The sequence below is a fragment of the Podarcis liolepis genome (genome assembly GCF_965112155.1).
Source record: "Podarcis liolepis genome assembly, chromosome: 14".
Taxonomy (NCBI): Eukaryota; Metazoa; Chordata; class Lepidosauria; order Squamata; family Lacertidae; genus Podarcis; species Podarcis liolepis.
The window spans coordinates 12,317,543-12,338,820 of record NC_139569.1 but is presented as its reverse complement, the minus strand read 5'-3'; the positions used below and the strand labels follow the sequence as shown (position 1 = coordinate 12,338,820).

At 45.7% G+C, this 21,278-nt stretch overlaps 1 protein-coding gene across 5 annotated transcripts in view; it reads right to left on the bottom strand.

Moving 5' to 3' along the window:
• Positions 1 to 21,278, bottom strand: part of TRRAP (transformation/transcription domain associated protein) — a 166,916-nt gene that overhangs the window by 30,862 nt on the left and 114,776 nt on the right. For all 5 annotated transcript variants that reach the window (XM_083474105.1, XM_083474102.1, XM_083474104.1 and 2 more), the window contains 4 exons: positions 18,894 to 19,058; positions 8,895 to 8,985; positions 6,757 to 6,956; positions 5,056 to 5,317 (listed from right to left, as the gene is read on the bottom strand). In XM_083474105.1, the coding sequence (XP_083330231.1) occupies positions 5,056 to 5,317; positions 6,757 to 6,956; positions 8,895 to 8,985; positions 18,894 to 19,058 (718 nt within the window). The remainder of the gene's footprint in view (positions 1 to 5,055; positions 5,318 to 6,756; positions 6,957 to 8,894; positions 8,986 to 18,893; positions 19,059 to 21,278) is intronic.

Genomic DNA, 21,278 nt, shown 5'->3' with positions numbered 1-21,278 from the left:
CTCCCATCAGCCCCAGCCAGCATGTCCAGCGGTCAGGGAAGATGGGAGGTGCAATCCAGCAGCACTGGAGGCCACAGACTCCACACATCTACTTTGTTGGATTCACATGACCCTGCCTCTATCTGGAGTCAGCGGGAGGAGTAAGCTACTCAGGAGAACACACACACACACACACACGGCCTTGGTTTAGAATGAGAAAATACTTCAACTCCTTCTGTATAGTTTATATGCTAAAAGGGAATGTTTTTCCTCTTCAATTTTCCCCTACTCTGAAACAAACAAACACAAAACAAACAAACACTTTTTATCTATATACCAATTTTAATACGGATATGAGTTTTTGAAGTACCATCGCATACAGGAAAAATTGTCTATTCTTCCTAAGCATGGAGAAACAACACATATGTCTTAACTGCAGCTGCATCCCTTTGACTTATCAGAAAACCCAGAAGAAGGACAATATGCTGGCAACTCTCTTCTTCCCTAGTAGCTGCCACGCATTAAATTTGATCATATGGTTCAAGGCTTCCATTATCTACTGTCATGCGACTGTTGTGCTGCAAAGATTACTTCATGCAGAGCTTAACATGCTCTCTAATGTGCAGGGCATAGATGTGACACACAAGAATCCCGTAAGGCCACTTTCTCCATGCTCATTAAAGCGAGGTTCTGAGGAACTATCTCAATTTCCCTGTTGCGAATTCAGAATGCCAGCATCCCAAATTACCCTAGAATTTCCCTCAGTTTCAAAACCAGTTTACTGTGGGTTGTTGCTCAAGAAATGCAGACGAGTTGCATCATTCTTTCAGATTGTGGCTGCACACCATGCAATGCTATGACCCTGACTGAACTTGAATGCTCAAGACATCCAGATATCTCAAAGGGTCACCTTCCTCTGCACAAAGCTGTCAACAGAGACCCTCCTCTGAATACCCTCCTGTTTCTGAGGGGCGGGTGGTAACTTGGCTAGGGCATTTTCTGTGGTGCCACTCCATCTACAGAACACCCTTCTCAGATACGCCTTCACCCTTTCACCTTTTAGGTTTCATGTGAAAACTATTTCACTTCCCATAAGGTTTTTCATCTAAGATATAAAGATCTTTTCCTATTAATGCTGCGGGTTTTGATGGTGTTGTTCATCATGCTTAATATTTTCATAAGAACAATCCTTTTTATTATGACTTTTTAAAAAAACAACCTTTATTTTTGAAGTTATCTTGAGCATATTTGATGGATAAGTGTGATAAAACTACAGTGGTACCTTGGGTTAAGAACTCAGTTCGTTCTGGAGGTCCGTTCTTAACCTGAAACTGTTCTTAACCTGAGGTACCACTTTAGCTAATGGGGCCTCCTGCTGCACGATTTCTATTCTCATTCTGAAGCAAAGTTCTTAACCCAAGGTACTGTTTCTGGGTTACTGGAGTCTGTAACCTGAAGCGTCTGTACCCCAAGGTACCACTGTACTTAAATACAGTCGTACCTCGGGTTTCAGACGCTTCAGGTTACAGACGCTTCAGGTTACAGACTCCGCTAACCCAGAAATAGTACCTCAGGTTAAGAACTTTGCTTCAGGATGAGAACAGAAATCGTGCTCCGGCGGTGCGGTGGCAGCGGGAGGCCCCATTAGCTAAAGTGGTGCTTCAGGTTAAGAACAGTTTCAGGTTAAGTACGGACCTCCGGAACGATTAAGTACTTAACCTGAGGTACCACTGTATCCCGACTGTCTCTCAACTGCTACTGTCATCCCACCTAGGTGCAAAGGAGGGATGAGACAGCAAGGTCCTCTCCACTGGCTCATTTGTGACCGACTCATTTGGCTCGATTTCCTGTAGCAGCATTTCACCTGACAGCATTGGAGGAGGAGGTGGAAGAGCAAAGACTCCTCCGTTGGCTCACCCACGGCTGCTGGTGACGCAAGAGGGAGCCTTTTCTGTGGCTGCTCCCGTATTGTGGAACTCCCTCCCAAGAGAGGTGAGACTGGCTCCCTCTCTGCTCCCCTTTTGCCAGCTAGCTAAGACCTTCCTGTTCGGAGAGGCCTTTGAAAACTAAGGAGCAGACAGACGATGCTGATCACAGGGCTGCTATCAGGGCAAGCTATTTTAATTACTGGTTTTAAATGTGTTTTGATGTATTTTAAGTATTGAAATATATAGATCCCATAGATCTACTAGAAGAGGAAATGAACATTTTTTTAAAAAAGTTATAGGGGTACTGTAATCATTCCAGCCACATAAAAGGAAGGCTAACTTACAGAGCCTCAGACCTTGGGAATGAGAGTCTAAAGATCCTAGCATATTCTTGAGCCCCCACTGCACAGCATCTCCCAGGACCACAAATTCTCCAGTAGAGCAAACACATTTGAAATGGGGTGGAAAGGTGGCTCTAGGCTAGGGCCAATGACTTGGCAAGTACACACATCCTTCAAGGTTGGCCTCTTTGCTGTCAGTAAAAGAGGGTGGTGGAAATTGAAAAACAAAACAAAACATTCTGCCTGCTGCCCTTCTCACTGGCAGAGGGGTCAAAGTAGTCAGTTCAGAGACTCAGAAGCATTTATTCTGCAGTCCCAAGCATGCTTACTCAAGACATAAATCGCATCAAGCTCAATGGGGCTTAATTCCAACTCCCATTGGCTTAGCATTTCATGAGTGTGCAGAGCAAGGAATGGCCAGATTCAGCTTGCAGAATTTCCCTTTCATAAAATACACCTTGTGCCAGAGGAAGGCTAGAATCTAATATGGCAAAGAACAGATGCTCCTTACAAATAATAGTTTTCATGTAGTGCTGCTCTATAAATAATAGAAAGCAAAGCTGGTTAACAGAAAATGAATTAACAGTAGCAAAATACTTCCCAAATTGCCCCCTTAAAGGCCAATTATAGCAATTGATTTAAATTATCAAACTCAAATGGCAAAAAATTTTAATAATTTCATGAGTACCAGACACACCAAAGTTTAAATCACATCACTTACACAGATGCTTCTAATTTAGGGGAAATAAACATACAACTCTTCCAACAAGCACATTGTGCATTTTAGGTGTAAACCTGGACTACTTTGAGATTTGTTTTCTTATCTAAATGGTTTGGTATAATTGTTTTCCTACTCAGTTAATGAATTAGGTTAGGTATTTTACTGAATTAAATGCCACAAAAGGATTCTTAACATAATTCTGTGACATTTATAGCAGATAAAGGAAATTACCCAACTCTCTTTCACTCACTAGGCTGTTCCCTAATTCTTTCTAAATGCTCATATACTATTCCAAAGGGCAACAGAGAAAATAGGCTGAGTTCAGACGTAACATAAAACCTTGGTTTACCAAAACAGTAATGGACAGTGGCCAACTTTGGGCTAAACACTTCTTCCTTTCTCCCTCATTTTTCATATTCACATGGATTGCAAAAGCTCCTACTTCCACTGTCCCTGTGATGTCTGAATTCTGGAAGCTGTTGTCGCTTAAACAATGATTAGTGAGAACAAGCCAAATGCAATTGTTCTTACTAGCCATTGTTTAAACAAACCATAGTGCCCCAAGTTTGGATGCCACAGGGAACTGTGGCTAGTTTGAAAACAGAAGAAGATTTCAATCTCATTGTAGATATAAAAGGGAATGAGATGAGAGAAGTTTCCACCATGGGGTTGGTTCCACGGTAAGTGCTTTAATTAAAATAGCAGGCAATATTAATACAAGATATTGAGACAGCAACACCGGAAAGGCAGTGATTCCTTCACTGTGGTTCCTTGCCTAGGAGCAGAGAACCAATGATCTGCAAGAGCCCATCCAATCCTGGTTTGGATGAGCTGGGAAAGCATCTCCTCTTGTGCCTTCTGTCCCCTTCTTGCTCTAAATCAGCAATCATTTCGCTTTTGCTTCCTCTCCCCATCAAGCAACTTGTCCTCCAGGACTTGGTCCAGCTGGAGCTGGAGGAGACTCTTGAGAGTCCCATGGACTGCAAGAAGATCAAACCTATCCATTCTGAAGGAAATCAGCCCTGAGTGCTCACTGGAAGGACAGATCCTGAAGCTGAGGCTCCAATACTTTGGCCACCTCATGAAAAGAGAAGACTCCCTGGAAAAGACCCTGATGTTGGGAAAGATTGAGGGCACAAGGAGAAGGGGACGACAGAGGACGAGATGGTTGGACAGTGTTATCAAAGCTACGAACATGAGTTTGACCAAACTGCGTGAGGCAGTGGAAGACAGGAGTGCCTGGCGTGCTCTGGTCCATGGGGTCACGAAGAGTCGGACACGACTAAACGACTAAACAACAACAACAACTTGCTCCAGCCTCGGCTGGGTCTCAGCGAGGGAGGCTACATGCATTCCTGAAGTTCAGTGTGGCTCATTCTCATAGCACAGTTTCCCATTACATCTGAAGCTTGCTTTGATTTAGAGGAGGGAAAAAGAAAAACCTTTTCTTGAAGGAATAGCAAGCATCATTATTTCTGATGCAAATTTTGGATAGAAAAGGAATCGTAGCCATTGTAGAGCTGAAGGGATCTCAAGGGTCATCTAGCCCAAGCTGCAGCAATCACAGCTACTAAAGAATCTCTTACTGATGGACATCCATCGGTCCAGTATATCTGAAGGAGCGTCTCCACCCCCATCATTCTACCCAGACACTGAGGTCCAGCGCCGAGGGCCTTCTGGCGGTTCCCTCACTGCAAGAAGCCAAGTTACAGGGAACTAGGCCTTCTCAGTAGTGGCACCCGCCCTGTGGAACGCCCTCAGGCCACCAGATGTCAAAGAGAACAACAACTACCAGACTTTTAGAAGACATCTGAAGGCAGCCCTGTTTAGGGAAGCTTTTAATGTTTGATGCATTATTGTATTTTAATATTTTGTTGGAAGCCACCCAAAGTGGCTGGGGAAGCCCAGCCAGATGGATGGGGTATAAATAAATAAATGAATTATCATTATCAAATAAATAAATAAATAAATAAATCATTATCATCCAACCTCTGCTTAAAAACCTCCAAAGTACTATTCCCAGATGAGTTCTGGATCACAACCTGTAGGGTGAAAGTTAACCACAAGCAGTATAAAAATCACATACCTGTTGTGAACTGCCCTTTCAGTTTCTGGAAGACAGGGTCTTGAGCCGTCGCCTGGGCTCTCCTCGCTAGCGACTCCGAAGCAGCGCTGGAAAACATGGTGGAGACATTGGAGACGTTCTCCAGACCGACACCAAAGGTGCTGACCAACTTCTTGACAAAATTCAGCGTGTGGGGGGTGATTTTGGCATCTGAAACTGCTCCACTCTTCTCAAAGGCGACAGAGTAGCACTTTGCCAGGCCTTGCTGAAGCTGTCGAAGGACCTAACGCCATCAAACACAAAAACAGCCCTTTTTTCAATGGAAATAATGAAGTACACATTTGGCACCGTACAGCAACATTCTGAGATGGAGCTACAGAAAGCAGTGCTAAGAATTTTGCTCTTCCTCTCCCCAACCGGTTTTGCTTTTCTGTCATGTATTCTAGACTGCAATCCTGAGATCAGGGACTGACTTGGGGTTATTTTGTTGGTTTATATGTAAAAAATGCTCCAGAAGCCCTCTTGCTTGAAAAGTGGGATAAAAACCTTCAAAATAAATAAATACACATGTGACACATTACCAGCATGTTGCAATTCCTAGCTTTTTGGATGCAAACCTGTCTGCATATAGCCAACTTTCCTGTACTGCTTTTTGCTTGTCAGGAAGTCCAAACAGCAATTTTAGATACACATTTATTTCTGAAATGTTCTATATTCCACTCTTTGGTTGCACGAATCCTTCACAGAAACTGCTGTCGCTTTTCAGCATCCTGTAAACAACTTTGAAAGGTCTGCTTTACTTGCAAAGTGCTATATACATACTTAAATAAAAAATGGGAAGTAAGGTAGGAAGAAGTCAATGGGAGGCAGTGATGGCTTGTCCATTAAGGCAAATGGGGCACTGCCCCACCAACCTCAGCCTTTATTCTTCCAAGAGTGGCTAGGGAAACCCAGCCAGGTGGACAAGGTATAAATAAAAAAATATTATTCTAATTGTTAAGTCCACACGTCTGCCTTCCTACTCACAACCAGCCTAGGTGGTAGCACGACCTGTCAGGTTCCTCCTCCTGCTGCTACTGAGTCCCAGTGTTGCCACTTGCAGAACTCAAGAGGGTGGAGATGGAGACAAAACTAAAATCAGCTGACTCTGCTTCCTGTTTGGTCTGACTACACTTACTGTTGGGCTCCTTGCCTTCTGCCCAACGAGCCACCTTGGCTGTGTCTGAGCCCAGGCTGGGCAAATGCCTAGAGCACCAAGTCAGTCCCAAGAAATGCAAGCCCCCTTGAATCAGTGTGCAAGGTGCAAAAGCTTGAAATGATCTCAATACCAGGAGCAGGGGGAAGCAGGGTGGTGGCATACGGGCCTCTTCCCACCTACGTGCGTTTGGCTCGCATGTGACCATGTAGCACCCAATCCGATATGGAACCCGGGAAATAATTACATAAATCCATTTCAAACTGCAGAAAGAGCAAAAATTGCCCAAAAAGAGCAGGAAAACAGCTAACAATCCCAGGAGCCTTTGCAACTGCAATCCCAGCAGCTTTTGCATATCACCCTCCATTGATGAGGAAGACTAAGAGCCACCATTGCCACCTGTCTGGTCAGTGCTACTTGTTTTTTAAACAGTTTTTCAAGGGGTTTCCGGGAACATAACCCCGGCGTAAGTGGGGAGACCCCTGTACACGTTTTAAAAATTCCAGTTCTAAATGGAAGAAACATACCTCTTCATGCCAGTTTTCTCTGAACCAGACCATCTGATCCACTATCCCTTCCAGAGAGGAGAGGAGTGTGGGGTGCAATTCCCTCTGCATGTGCATAATTCGGCTACAACGCCACATGGGAGCTGTGGCTCTGATTGGCCCAGGGTCCGAAGCCGAATGGGACTGGTTTCCAACTGAACTTGGCTGCTGCTGTCCGGAATCTTACAGGGGATGGAAAAATTCCCAGAAAACACCATTAGCACTACAAAGCACCCCAGAACCTTAAAAATAAGTTGCAATTTCTCTGTAAATTAGAAAAGGAATTGCAATCCCGCTACATTGACAGGCACATTATTAACACAAAACGTTTACAAGAATTTCTGCTACAAACAAATACTTCCTGTTTCCACTTCAATAAAGCTGACAAAAAGAAAGTATTTCATAGAAGACCCACACTGGAAAACAGAAATAGCTTTATGGTCCTCAACTTTCTTCCCCTCCAACTGCTTGGTTTTGGTGTGCCAGGAACTGCTAAAACATATTTCTAGACTAGACGTTCAGAGTAGCCTTTCCATTCATAAAATCCCACAACATGTCTGGGCTCCAAAGTCACCATTAGCCACAAGGAAACAAGTCATTTCCGAGAAAGACTGTCCAGAGATAATACAGTAATATCATAATCTGTTTTAAACAGCAACCAAACACTGTCTAGCAAAAGGGGAGAAAGCCTAAAACTTAAAAACAAGCTATGCATTTCTGATCATTTTTATCAGACTCTAACACTTAGAAGCAATTTGTTTTAACCCTGTTATGCATTTAGGATATTTTCATGCTCCTATATCACTACTACTACTACTACTACTACTACTACTACTACTATACAGCACTTCATCTGAGGACCACAGGGCAGTTTACAATATAAAAGTGTGAGTTATGGAAATGACCTAAGGGGTCAGTTATGAAATGTTTTTAAGTCTAATTCATGCCACTGAACAATCCACATGTTCTCCTACAGTAGAGGTATGCGTTTGTCAATCATTCTATAGCAGTGGTTCCCAATTAGCTAAGTATTGCGGACCCTCATTTTTCAAAAGCCAAGCCAGATACCCTTTACTTTTGAAAATGTTTATATCTGTATGGTAGTTTTTGTTATGCGAAGGGTGACACAGACTCCTTGGGTATGTGGACCACCATTTGGGAGCCACTATTCAATAGTATTGTAGCCTCCTGGCGCCCTGCACCTTAGATGCCAGGAGTGTAGATGACCCCAATATACTTAAGCTCTAATTTAGCACAGCCACTGCTGTCATGTTGGTGCAACATTTTTATATACATAAAAAAACCACAGGCATCTGGAGCGCCTTTTATTATTATACCTCCAGGACATTTTGAATGGAAGGAAAATGAATTTGGGATCTGTGAGATCTGATATGAATTAACAATGGGGTAGGAGGGATTACAGACCTCAAATGCTATCCTTCTATAGTAATAACAATCCACAATACAATTACACTTTAAAATATTGAATTTAAATGAACATCAGTAAAGTTAAAGGACCCCTGGATGGTTAAGTCCAGTCAAAGGCGACTATGGGGTTGTGGCGCCCATCTCACTTTCAGGCTGAGGGAGCTGGCGTTTGTCCACAAACAGCTTTCCCGGTCATGTGACCAGCATGACTAAACCGCTTCTGGCTCAATGGAACACCGCTGACGGAAGACAGAGCGCACGGAAACGCCGTTTACCTTCCCGCCACAGCGGTACCTAGTTATCTACTTGCACTGCATGCTTTCAAACTGCTAGGTTGGCAGGAGCTGGGACTGAGCAAAGGGAGCTCACCCCGTTGCAGGGATTCAAACTGCTGACCTTCTGATCAGCAAGTCCAAAAGGTTCAGTGCTTTAGACCACAGCACCATGCGTGTCCCTCGAACATCAGTAAGTATGTATGTATATATTTGTTTAACCCCTCCCCGCCCCCCCCCCAAAAAAACCCCTATGACTTAACTGGGGTCCATTTTATTATGAGGTTATTGACACACGTTTTGTAAGCATAAGGAGGTTGAACAAAGAAGCTGCCTATCAGCCAACTCTAGAAGCAAAGTTGAGGCAAATTGCCCAACTTGAGAAAGGGCCAAGGACATCATGGTATGCCTGCTGCTTACCACTTTTGTAGCGCTCCCGCTGTTCTATCTTCAGTGTCAAGTAGAGGGTCCGAATAGGAAAGTAGACTGCCTGGGGATAGACTCGCCCAACCTATTTTGCCATTAAAAAAAAAATACATGTGAATTCTCAACGGCCTCATGAAAAATACTGTGATCCAAACAGATCTGCCAACTGATTGATGCCTAAGCATAACTACTCAAAAATATTTTTTTTAAGAATGATATATACAGCAGGTGAAAAGTACAAATAAAGGGCCCGTCTGGGCAATATTTCAACGCAAGTCCTGAACATGGTGGGGAGCAATAGCATATCTTTTAATACAGCTTTTCTTTGATTTTACAAATTCATTAACACTCATATTCACAAATAAAAAAGACTACAAAAGATTCCTCCGAATCTCAAGGCTTCCCTCCTCCCCTCCGTGGGTTCTTTGGGTAACCTATTAAACTGCTTTTCGTAAGTCCATCTAATTTATAATCCTCCATTGTGTCCAAGGTCTATATATCATTGCAAGAGTTATTTAAAACCAGCAATAGCATATCTTACCCCCTTGCCCACCTGGTGTGCTGGTCCACTCTGCACAATTAGACATTTTGTGCTTCATTCTCTCTCTCTCTCTCTCTCTCTCTCTCTCTCTCTCAGGGTTTTTGTTCTTAATTATATATTGAAGTTCTTCGTCTATGCAAATCATCCTCTTGAGGGGAGATCTTTATCCCAGGCTGCTATTATCCCAGGAAACTATTTGAAAGGGTTTCTATATGTGGACACTTGTTTTTAAATGTTTGCATTTTCATATATGGAACCATCTTAATTGCTTTATACAGTGGTACCTCGGGTTACAAACACCTTGGGTTATAAACGCTTCAGGTTACAGACTCCGCTAACCCAGAAGTAGTACCTTGGATTAAGAAATTTACCTCAGGATGAGAACAGAAATTGTGCTCCGGCGGCGCGGTGGCAGCAGGAGGACCCATTAGCTAAAGTGGTACCTCAAGTTAAGAACGGTTTCAGGTTAAGAATGGACCTCCGGAACAAATTAAGTTCATAACCAGAGGTACCACTCTATACGCAACTGCTTTTTATCTTTTTTTTGGTTTATAGACCTTTAACTGTTTTATAAATTGTCTATCTTATTGCTATAACGCACCCTGGGACCTTTAAGGTGAAAGGGACACGTACAAAAGCTAACTAACTAACTAAACGTAGGGATCGGATCCTGATAGAGGCATCGCCCAATCTGATATAAAAGCCGCTCCGAAAGGGTTATAAAGGGAAGCTGACAAGGATTCTATCATATTACTTTGTAAGCCAGACATCTGCATAATGAGATAGCATACAGAGCACTAAAAAGATGTTACTGATGCAGATAAAAAGAGAGAGGCACAGAAAGACAGCATTTAGTCTTTAAATAAGACCACAATTCCCAATGAACCCAGCACGATGTGTTAGCTGGGCCCATTAGAGCGTAACCTTATCTCACAAAATTGCTGCTCTACTGGGTGAAAAATAGCCACTTAATGTAAAGGGATACCACTTTCACCAAGCAGAGGTTTCATGACTCCTCCGGGGAGAGGAGGGGGGGAAACGGTGAACACACATTAATGTGCCATTTTTGCCTTTAAATCTATACGTCTTGGTATCTATTAAATGATAGGAACAATATATCTGACCAGATTCTATGAGGCAAGGCAGACGATAAGCTATGGCAGGAGGTTCCTCTTGCCATCCTTTTCATCAAAAAATATACCGCACCGGCTTCCAAAGGAACTGAAATGTCACTTTAAAACGTTTGCAATGAATTAACTCCCGCCTGTAATGGCCCATTTGAGATCAGCATAAAATGTACAGTAATGACAGCTGGAACAGTCTGATCATGGCGAGGATTTCGTTTCTGTATTTCACATATTTAAAGACTCCTGATAAATAAAAGCCTAGCTCGTGCTATAACAACACCATTGCTGTTATAGCGGCACCAGAGATTACGGTCTGCAAAAGCAAATCACTCTTTGACTCCATTTGCACAGCATGGAAAGCCATACTATAGCTTGCCAGGACTGCACAAATGAGCAGGACTGCACATGTGTAAGGAGCTCCCAAACACTTTGCTCCTCCTTTTTTGGGTGTCTGTTACTCCTACACCATGGGTAGGCAAACTAAGGCCCAGGGGCTGGATCCGGCCCAATCGCCTTCTCAATCCGGCCCGCGGATGGTCCGGGAATCAGCGTGTTTTTACATGAGTGGAATGTGTGCTTTTATTTAAAATGCATCTCTGGATTATTTGTGGGGCATGGGAATTCGTTCACCCCCCAGCTACGCAAACACACGCTATCCCCTTTTTTGGGTAGTCTAACATCACGACAAAATGAAAATATCAGATTCTATCTGTCTGACCGGAAGTAACTGCAATATAATTTGGAAGCCAAGTGGCTGAGTTTTTAATCAAAGGTATCTATCTCTCAGAGTGGTGAGCAGCACTATTTAGCAGGAAGAAATGCCAATGAAAACCCCCATTATTAAGTATTTTTACATGGCTGTTTATTTGCATATATTTTAAATTTTTATACAGTGGTACCCCGCAAGACGAATGCCTCGCAAGACGGAAAACCCGCAAGACGAAAGGGTTTTCTGTTTTGGAGGCGCTTCGCAAGACGAATTTCCCTATGGGCTTGCTTCGCAAGAAGAAAGCCCATAGGGAAATCTCCGGGGACCTCTTTTAAATGCTGGTGGTGGGGAGCAAAGCCTTTCCCCCCCTCCGGCCTTCAGAAGAGGTCCAGGAAGGCCGGCGGGGGCCGAAAGGCTTTGCTCCCCACCGCCAGCATTTTAAAAGCAGTCCGGGATAGCAGGGAAGCGCTTCCCGCTATAGCGGACGGCTTTTGAAGGCAGGCGGGGGGGAGCAAAGACTTTCGCCCCCCGCCCGCCTTCAGAAGAGGTCCTGGACCTCTTCTGAAGGCGGACGGGGGGGTGAAAGTCTTTGCTCCCCCCTGCCTGCCTTCCCGGGAGAGCGGAGAAAGGCAGCACGTTTCTCCGCTGTCCCGGACGGCTTTGGAAGGCAGGCGGTGGGGAGCAAAGACTTTCGCCCCCCGCCCGCCTTCAGAAGAGGTCCAGGACCTCTTCTGAAGGCGGGCGGGGGGCAAAAGTCTTTGTCCCCCCTGCCTGCCTTCCCAGGGGCTTTTACATCGCCCCGGACAGCGGAGAAGTCCTCCGCTGTCCCGGGCGATTTTAAAATGCCGCCCGCCAGCATTTTAAGATCGCTCCGGACAGCGGAGAAGTCCTCCGCTGTCCCGGGGTTTTTTAAAATGCTGGGGGTGGGAAGAAAAGCCCTTACCCCCCCCCAGCCTTCAGAAGAGGTCGGGGGACAGACTGTCCCCGGACCTGGTCTGGAGGCGGTTTCCATAGGAACGCATTAATTGATTTTCAATGCATTCCTATGGGAAACCGTGCATCGCAAGACGAAAAACTCGCAAGAAGAAAAAACTTGCGGAACGAATTAATTTCGTCTTGCGAGGCACCACTGTATATGGATGTTTTATGGTAGCCTATATCTGCAATGCCTAATAAAGGTTTGGCAAAGTAAGGATAACATAAAAAATAATCAAAGCAACCAAAAATGCATATATGAAGTCTTTTATGGTCATTCTTCCCTGTGTACATAATGAAGGAAGGCTGCTCAATTGTAAAGCAGTCCTTTTGTTTTATATCTTGTGCCATTCTAAATTTATTGGAGAGTTTCTTAAATTTCCAGAGCTTAGTTATACCAATTCATCAAAGAGGCTCCTTCCATGAATTTCCAATACCTAGTTACAATAAGTCTTGGTGCAATTAACAGTGATTTAAAGCATGCATCTGCATTTTGCCCGCAAAAAAAAGAAAAGAAAAAAGGATTTAACAAAGCCAATTCTGGGCAAACCGTTTTCAGTCTTTTGCCAAAGATGGGACATCATAAATAAAAAGGAAAAACTTTATCCTGTAATCAGCTCATGATCTGCAATTTTAGATTTTTTTATGTGAGGGTTTTTTTAATGCACATACTGTATGTATATATTTATGATTGCTGTAAACCACATCAGTATTTGTTTCAAGAACAATGAGATATACAAATATTTTAAGTAAGTAAAATAAATAAATAATCTTACATTGTGATGGGATGATGAGCTGCTTGTGCGTAAAATGCAAGTCCCTCAGAGTTTGATCAGGTTTTCAAACCTCTGCCTGTGACGGAGCCCCTCCGGCATGGCTGCGTCAATCGCTAGTAGAATCCGAAAGTGGTTGTTTTCGGAAACGTTTCCAACATAAGAGCTCTTTCACGGAAACACGTCTTCTGGACTCTCTGCGTGACAGTTTCCGGCGAGGAGTGGGTGTCCCTATAGGAGGTCCTGAAACCTCTCCACTGTTTTCGCTGGAAACGTCTCTGAGCCATCCCTCCGACTCACTTTCCCTGGAAGTTCCTGCTCGCCCCCTACTGGTTCCCTCTTCAGCTGCTACGTCTCTTTCAACCTCAGGGAGCCTTTGCACCTCCTGTCCTTCCGATGGCAGTTCCCTGACATCCACCTCCCCTCCAGGGCCCCCTTCACCCCCTCCCGTCTCCTCCCCTCCGGGCTGGGAGGAAGTAAAACCCCTGAAAGAACCTTCATCATCGTCCGAAGTTTCGAACACTTCCCTCCACCTGCTACTGTCCCTCGTCTCTCGATACTCCTCGTCATCGGAGTCTATTCCCTCTTCCAAATCCGACTCCGCGAATCCTTCCATTTCCTGTTCCTCGTCGGTGGTGCCAAAGTACTCCCTCCTAAACCTTTCTACCGGCTGTGGTTTCCTAGGGAATCTTCGGTGGAACGTTTCTGTTAAAACCTCGTCATTGACCTCCCCTGCAGTCACCCAGGTGTTTTCCGACTCCGGTTCCCCTTCCCACGCCACCAAATACTCTACCTGATTTCCCTTCCACCTGGAATCGAGAATTTCCGCTACATGGTTGCTGCGTTCCCTTTCTTCCAAGGCTGGTCCCCTGGCGTGCTCCCCTGCACGCCCCCCCCTGTATGGTGACAGTAACGACCTGTGGAACACTGGGTGCAATTTCATGTGGTTGGGTAACCGGAGTTTGAAAGCCACTGGGTTGACCTGCTGAATGACCTCGAAGGGTCCCAATCTTTTGGGCCTCAATTTCTTACAGCCCCCTTTGAACGGCAACCCTTGGGTTGACAGCCACACCTGATCGCCCACCCTTATGGTTTCACCTTCCCTCCTGTTCTTGTCTGCCTGCTTCTTATATTGTGCCTTGGCCCTTTCTAAGTTGAGCTGGAGCTGCTGATGGATCGCTTCCATCTCTTCTACAAAATGCTCGGCCGCTGGGACGCTCCATCTCTCCCCTCCCTCCCCTGGAAAAGCCCTGGGGTGACACCCGTAATTAGCCAAAAAGGGGCTCATCCCTGTGGACACATTCTCCGCATTATTGTAGGCAAATTCTGCCAGCGCCAACTTTTCGGCCCAATCGTTCTCTCTGTCATTGACATAACACCTCAGATATTGTTGGAGTATGCCATTTGCTCTTTCCGCCTGCCCGTTGGTTTCTGGGTGCCGGGCAGTCGAAAAATTGACTTCCACATGCAGCAAGCTCATGAGCTTCCTCCAGAACCTGGAAGTAAATTGTTTGCCGCGGTCTGAGATCACCCTCAAGGGGGCGCCGTGCAACCTAAAGATGTGTTCTACAAACAACTTCGCTGTTTCTTCCGCTGTGACTGCATGTGAGCATGCCACAAAGTGGAACATCTTAGTTAACAGGTCTACTACTACCATGATGGCCGTTTTCCCCTTGGATTTCGGCAGATCCGTCATAAAATCTATTGATACCGCTTCCCAAGGCCGTTCTGGTGTGGGTAATGGTTCTAATAACCCTGCCGGTGCCCTTCTTTCCCCTTTGGCTCGCTGACATTGGTCACACCCTCTTACATACTCCTTTACATCTTCCCTCACCTTGGGCCACCAAAATTCCCGGGTCACCAACCACATGGTCTTGTGTTGCCCAAAATGTCCCGCCGTGGGGCTATCGTGCAACTGCTTGAGTATTCTTCCCCTCAATTCACCTTCGGGTATATACAGTGCCCCTTTGTAATACAATGCCCCATTTCTTTCCTCAAAACCTCCGGGGCTCTCGCCCTCCCCCCTGAGACCTCTGAGCTTATCCTGGGCATATTCATCATTTTCCGTTTCCTGTACCAGTTCACGTTGCCCCACCATCACCGCCCCACACACCCAGCGGTCCTCAGGGATGACATGTCTCTCTTCGATTGCCCCCTCCCCCTCCAAATACTCTGGTTTGCGTGAGAGGGCATCCGCCCTGACGTTTTCTGGGCCTGGCACATAACAAATTTCAAAGTGGAATTTGGAAAATTCCTGGGCCCATCTGACTTGTCGTTGGTTGAGTACTCGAGCTGTTCTCCAATACTCTAAATTCTTGTGGTCGGTGCACACTTGCACCTTGTGTTGTGCCCCAATCAATAAATGTCTCCACCTCCGGAACGCTTCGTGGATGGCGAGTAGTTCCCTGTCATACACCGTGTAGTTCCTCTCGGATTTATTCAGCTTCCTCGAGAAGAAGGCACAAGGTCTCCACTCCAACGTACTCCTCCCGGGTTGAAGAAGTACTGCTCCGATAGCCCGGTCGGACGCATCGGTTTCCACTCTCATGGGTTTTCGTAAGTCCACATGCAGAAGTTGTTCTTCCGAGGCGAAAGCCCTTTTTAGTTCTTCAAATGCTCGCTCCGCCTCCGCCGTCCAAACAAATTTCTTCTTGCTGCTGAGGCAGTCGGTGATGGGCGCCGTCAAATGTGCAAAGTTCTTGATGAACTTCCTATAAAAGTTCCCAAACCCCAGGAATCTTTGCACATCCTTCTTGGTCTTCGGTGTCTTCCATTCCAGTACCGCTTGGACCTTGCCTGGGTCCATGGCCAATCCCTTGTCTGACAAGCGGTACCCCAGGAATTCCACCTCCTTGGTATGAAACTGGCACTTCTCCAGTTTCACCCACAGCTGGTTGGCTTGCAGCTTGCCCAACACTTCTCGAACGTCCTTCACGTGCTGCTCCTCATCCTCCGAATACACCAACACGTCGTCTAAAAAGGCCACACAATTCTTGTAGAGCAAAGGTCCCAGGACGTGGTTCATAAAAGCTTGAAAGCACGCCGAGCCTGCTTGTAGACCGAAGGGCATAACGAGGTATTCAAAGGCCCCCAAAGGGGTGAACATGGTGGTCTTCCATTCATCCCCCTTCCTTATGCGTATCAGATTGTACGCCCCCCGCAGGTCCAGCTTTGTAAAAATTTTCCCCTTCCTCACCCGGGTCAAAAGGTCATCAATTCGGGGCATCGGAAAAGCCAGGGGTTCCGACACGGCATTGAGGGCCCTAAAGTCCACAACCAATCTCGGCTTATCGGTGTTTTTTTTTGTCCACAAAAAACACTGGGCTGCCCCCCACCGCTCGTGACTCTCTGATGAAACCTCGCTTCAGGTTCTTGTCAATGAACTCCCTCAACTCCTGCATCTCCCTGTCAGACATGGCGTACAGCTTGCCCACTGGGAGTTGAGCCCCAGGGAGTAGGTTGATTTGACAGTCAAAGGGTCTATGCGGCGGCAGCTTGTCTGCTTCCCTTTCGCTGAATACGTTGCTCAGATCTGCGTATTGTGGGGGCACTTTCCCTTTATCCATTACTTCCATCCCGGCTAGGGTGACGCCAGCTCCTCCCGGAACCTTCCCCTGCTTGCAGTGTTCTAGGCAATACGCTGACCCAAATGAGACCACCCTCTGATGCCAGCCCACTAGCGGGTCATGTAGCGCCAGCCAGCTCATCCCCAAAATGATGGGCGCTCCTCCCAAGGTGGCCACATTAAATGCTATTGGTTCAGTGTGCCTTGCCACCCTCATTATCATTGGGACAGTCTGTTGGCTAACTTCTCCTCCCAACAGCTCTCTGCCGTCAATCGTGGTCACCTGCAAGGGGTTACTTAAAGGGATGGTCTGTATCTGGTGCTCAGCTGCAAACTCCTTACTCATAAAATTACAGGAGCTGCCTGAATCCAAAAGCGCCTTGACCTGTAGTGGGTGTCCATTTTGCAGCTCTAGTGACACTTCTATCACTAAAGCAGGTCTGGGTGGTTCTGGCGTGGGCACTTTCACTGCTCTTTGGCCTGGCTGCTGTGCCCCAACGGTGGCAGCCAGGCGTTGGCTTTTACTTGCTCCTTGCTTTCTTCCTCCCTCTCCCCAACAGCTCCTGCCATCCCTTGCCATTCCTTTCTTTGTGGGCAGACTCTGGCAAAGTGCCCTGGCTGTTGGCAGAGATAACATTTCTTGGCGCTCTTTCCCTCCTTCTTCCGCCCTTCACTGGGATTTGAAACTGCGCGCGCCCGCGCTGTTCCAACTTCCATCGGCTCTGCCGGCGGGAAAGGTGGCTCTGGAATGTCTGGAATGCGCAGTTCCCTCCAACGTTCTCCTTTCCCTTCCCGCCTTTCCAAAGCCCTCGCTTCCTGGCGCGCTCCTATGGCCAGCGCTGATTTGGTCAGCTGATCCATAGACTCGGCCCTTGGCCCCCGGGACAATTCATCTTTAACGGCCGAAGAAAGCCCCTCTTCGAAAAGCATCTGGATGGGTTCCGCCGATAGGTCCCACCCCAATTTGTGAATCAACATAGTAAACTCAGTCCAGTACTCACGGACAGATCGACTCCCCTGTTTGCAAGCCATTAACTGCCTTCGCACCACTCCCTGCTCAATGTCGCTGGAAAACATCAGGTCCATGGCACGAAAAAACTTCCTCGTGTCCTTTAGGATCTCATTATTCACTGCCATCAGGGGTCGAACCCAATCCTTCGCCCCCCCTTCGAGATGGCCAATTACAAAAGCCACTCGCGATTCCTCGTCGGGGAAGTCATCATACTGCAGGTTGAGAGCGTATTGCATCTCAGTTCTAAAGGCATGATAGTTTCTGGGATCCCCCCCGAATTTCTGCACCAATCCTGGCACCTTTCTGGCGATCGAGGTGGTTTTCTCCTTTCCCTTTTCTGCATCCTGAGCCCTCCTCTCCTCAAGCCTCGCCGTTTGCATGGCAAGCTGGATCTCCAACGCCCTGTACCTTTCTTCCAGGCTTGGACCTCCTCCAGCTGCTCCTGCTCCTCCGGTTCCGGCTGGGTCGCTCATGATGCCGCTGCTTGCACAAGCTGGCTTTCAGGGACTTTCGGATTGCTGTGATGGGATGATGAGCTGCTTGTGCGTAAAATGCAAGTCCCTCAGAGTTTGATCAGGTTTTCAAACCTCTGCCTGTGACGGAGCCCCTCCGGCATGGCTGCGTCAATCGCTAGTAGAATCCGAAAGTGGTTGTTTTCGGAAACGTTTCCAACATAAGAGCTCTTTCACGGAAACACGTCTTCTGGACTCTCTGCGTGACAGTTTCCGGCGAGGAGTGGGTGTCCCTATAGGAGGTCCTGAAACCTCTCCACTGTTTTCGCTGGAAACGTCTCTGAGCCATCCCTCCGACTCACTTTCCCTGGAAGTTCCTGCTCGCCCCCTACTGGTTCCCTCTTCAGCTGCTACGTCTCTTTCAACCTCAGGGAGCCTTTGCACCTCCTGTCCTTCCGATGGCAGTTCCCTGACATACATGTTATCTGCCGTTTGATCTGAGGTTTCAGAACTATTTTGTGTGGTTCATCATCTGCAAATGACTTCATGTGCAATTAAAAATATCCCTATTTAAAGACCACAGTTGAAGTAGTGATTCCTTTCACAGATATGCATCCCTTCTGGAATCATGGTATCCAATGCCATTTTATCCTTACTATACCCATTAAACACCACATATGAAAATACGCAACACACAGTGTAACAGTTTCTTGGGGAGGGACCTTTAAAAACACAATTATATTGCCTTCAGTTTTACCTTTAAAAAATGGATAAATAAAAAGCTTATACTTCTACAGTATGAGAAACAATGAATCAGGCATTATTGCAAACTCCCCTACCTGGCTAATAAGGTTTAACAGAAGTTTCCCTTCTGAGCCAACCAGACAGGTTAACAGCTGTGGAATCCAAGCCAGCCATTGGATAGGAGGGACTCCAATGCAGTACTTGTCAACAGCATCTGCTAGCGTGTTCTTGTCATCGTCAAAGCTCAGTAGCCAAAGGACCTAAAAGAAAAGAGCGAAAATGAAAATGAAGTCCTTTCATAGGAGAATGGGTAGATGACATTTCAATATCCCCCACGTGGAAATATAGTTTGGGCAAAGGCTAAGTTCTGGTTTTTGCATGCTGTCACCCCCTCTCACCTTTGTCACGTCCATTAATTTCAATGGGTCTACTCTGAGTAGGACTAAAGCTAGATGCAATAATAGTTGGAAGGCACCCCAAGGGTCGTCTAGTCCAACTCCCTGCAATACAGGCATCTCAGCTATCCAATGCCTCTAAGTTGCCATAACTTAAAACTTTATTTCAGCAGCTAGGTAAACAGTCTCCAAGGTCACAAATGAAGGGAAAGACCTTTCCATTCAACAGGAAACCACTCTAGTGAGCAACAGGTATCAGACAAAGTGTGATCTGACTATCTTCACTGGAATACAGTGGTGCCCCGCAAGACGAATGCCTCGCAAGACGAAAAACTCGCAAGACGAAAGAGTTTTTCGTTTTTTGAGTTGCTTCGCAAGACGAATTTCCCTATGGGCTTGCTTCGCAAGACGAAAACGTCTTGCGAGTTTGTTTTTCCTTTTTCTTAAAACCATTAATACCGTTAAAACCGTGCTTCGCATGACAAAAAATTCGCAAGACGAAAAAACTTGCAGAACGAATTAATTTTGTCTTGCGAGGCACCACTGTAACTTGAATACTATTAGTAGATAGGTAGCCGTGTTGGTCTGCCATAGTCAAAATAAAAAAATTCCTTCCAGTAGCACCTTAAAGACCAACTAAGTTAGTTCTTGGTATGAGCTTTCGTGTGCATGCACACGAAATCTGAAGAAGTGTGCATGCACACGAAAGCTCATACCAAGAACTAACTTAGTTGGTCTTTAAGGTGCTACTGGAAGGAATTTTTTTATTTTGAATACTATTGTGAGATAAGCCCTTTGTTTCTTGATCCAGTCCAGAAAGATGTAAAACGGGTCGGAAAAGGGTTAACGAGGTCATGATTATTATGCCAAATGCTGGCAGGGAAATCCACCTTTGGCTAATAATAAACAAACAAACAATGGGATAGCTTCCAAACTATACTGGAGACAATAAATGTCAGATCTGTAAGATACTTTTGTAAGCTGGAGAATTGTTATTAGGTGACTAACAAATGCAAAAAAGAATCAAAATATGAAGTCAAATCCCCTAAATAGTAATATTTGGAAAGAAGTAAGCTGGCAGAATTAAATGTAATGTGCAACAGCTGCAAGATTAAAATCAGCTCTGTTCTGCTTCACAGCTAAAAGTGTGTCGTGTTATGTGTTTACCCCAAAATGCCCATTAATACACAAATGCAAATCTAGTTTGGTAAAAACAGTACATTTTCTTTATTTTTAGATAACCAGCAGGTCACGTTTATGCACACTTTACATTTAAAACGAAAGCAGTATTGAAAGACTGCAAGAGCCATTTAGGAACTCACATTTGAATTAGTTTGGCAACTTGCCCAAACAAATCTCTCTCTTTCTCTCTCTCTTTTAAATACAGGGCACAATAGTAGTCATTTGTCAAAGATTAGGGGAGAAATCCATTTTAGAACCTTTTGGATTAAACCGAAGTTCAACTGAAGCTCAGGTGCTAGAAGCTATAATCCATTATTAAACTTCCATTTCAGCAGATAGAACTGGGTATGTTCTGGGGTGCACTTTAGATTTTTTGAAACCGGGGCCACAATAACGATTGTGATGTATGGTTTGGATATGTCAAGAAATTCAACTGCTATATTATAATATATAGCAGGGAGAAAGCAAGGCTCTTCATCTAACTAGCCCAACGTCCACTTGGCCCCTTTCCCAGTAAATTCCAACAGCAGTCAACACCGTGCCTTCTATACACTGTCGGACCCCCATTATCCACAACTGAGTCCAACATCTGGAGACCACCCCACTGCCCATCCCTGCTCTAGAGGGAACTGAGAAAGAAAGACCCCCTTCCATTAGCCTGCTTTAGCAGCTGCTTACTCCAGCTTTTCCTAATTAATATAGTCACTCTCTCCCCCAATAACCCAGCTTTCCTCAAACTGGAGCACAGCACACGTTTGAACTTCAACTCCTCAATACACACACACATTGCTGTTGATGTTGGCATCCGACTGTCTCTGGAGACAATGGAGAACGTCCCTGGAAGTGAAGTCCAACTGCTGCATTAAGCAGTACTGAAGTGGCCTCAAACAAAAATAAAAGCAC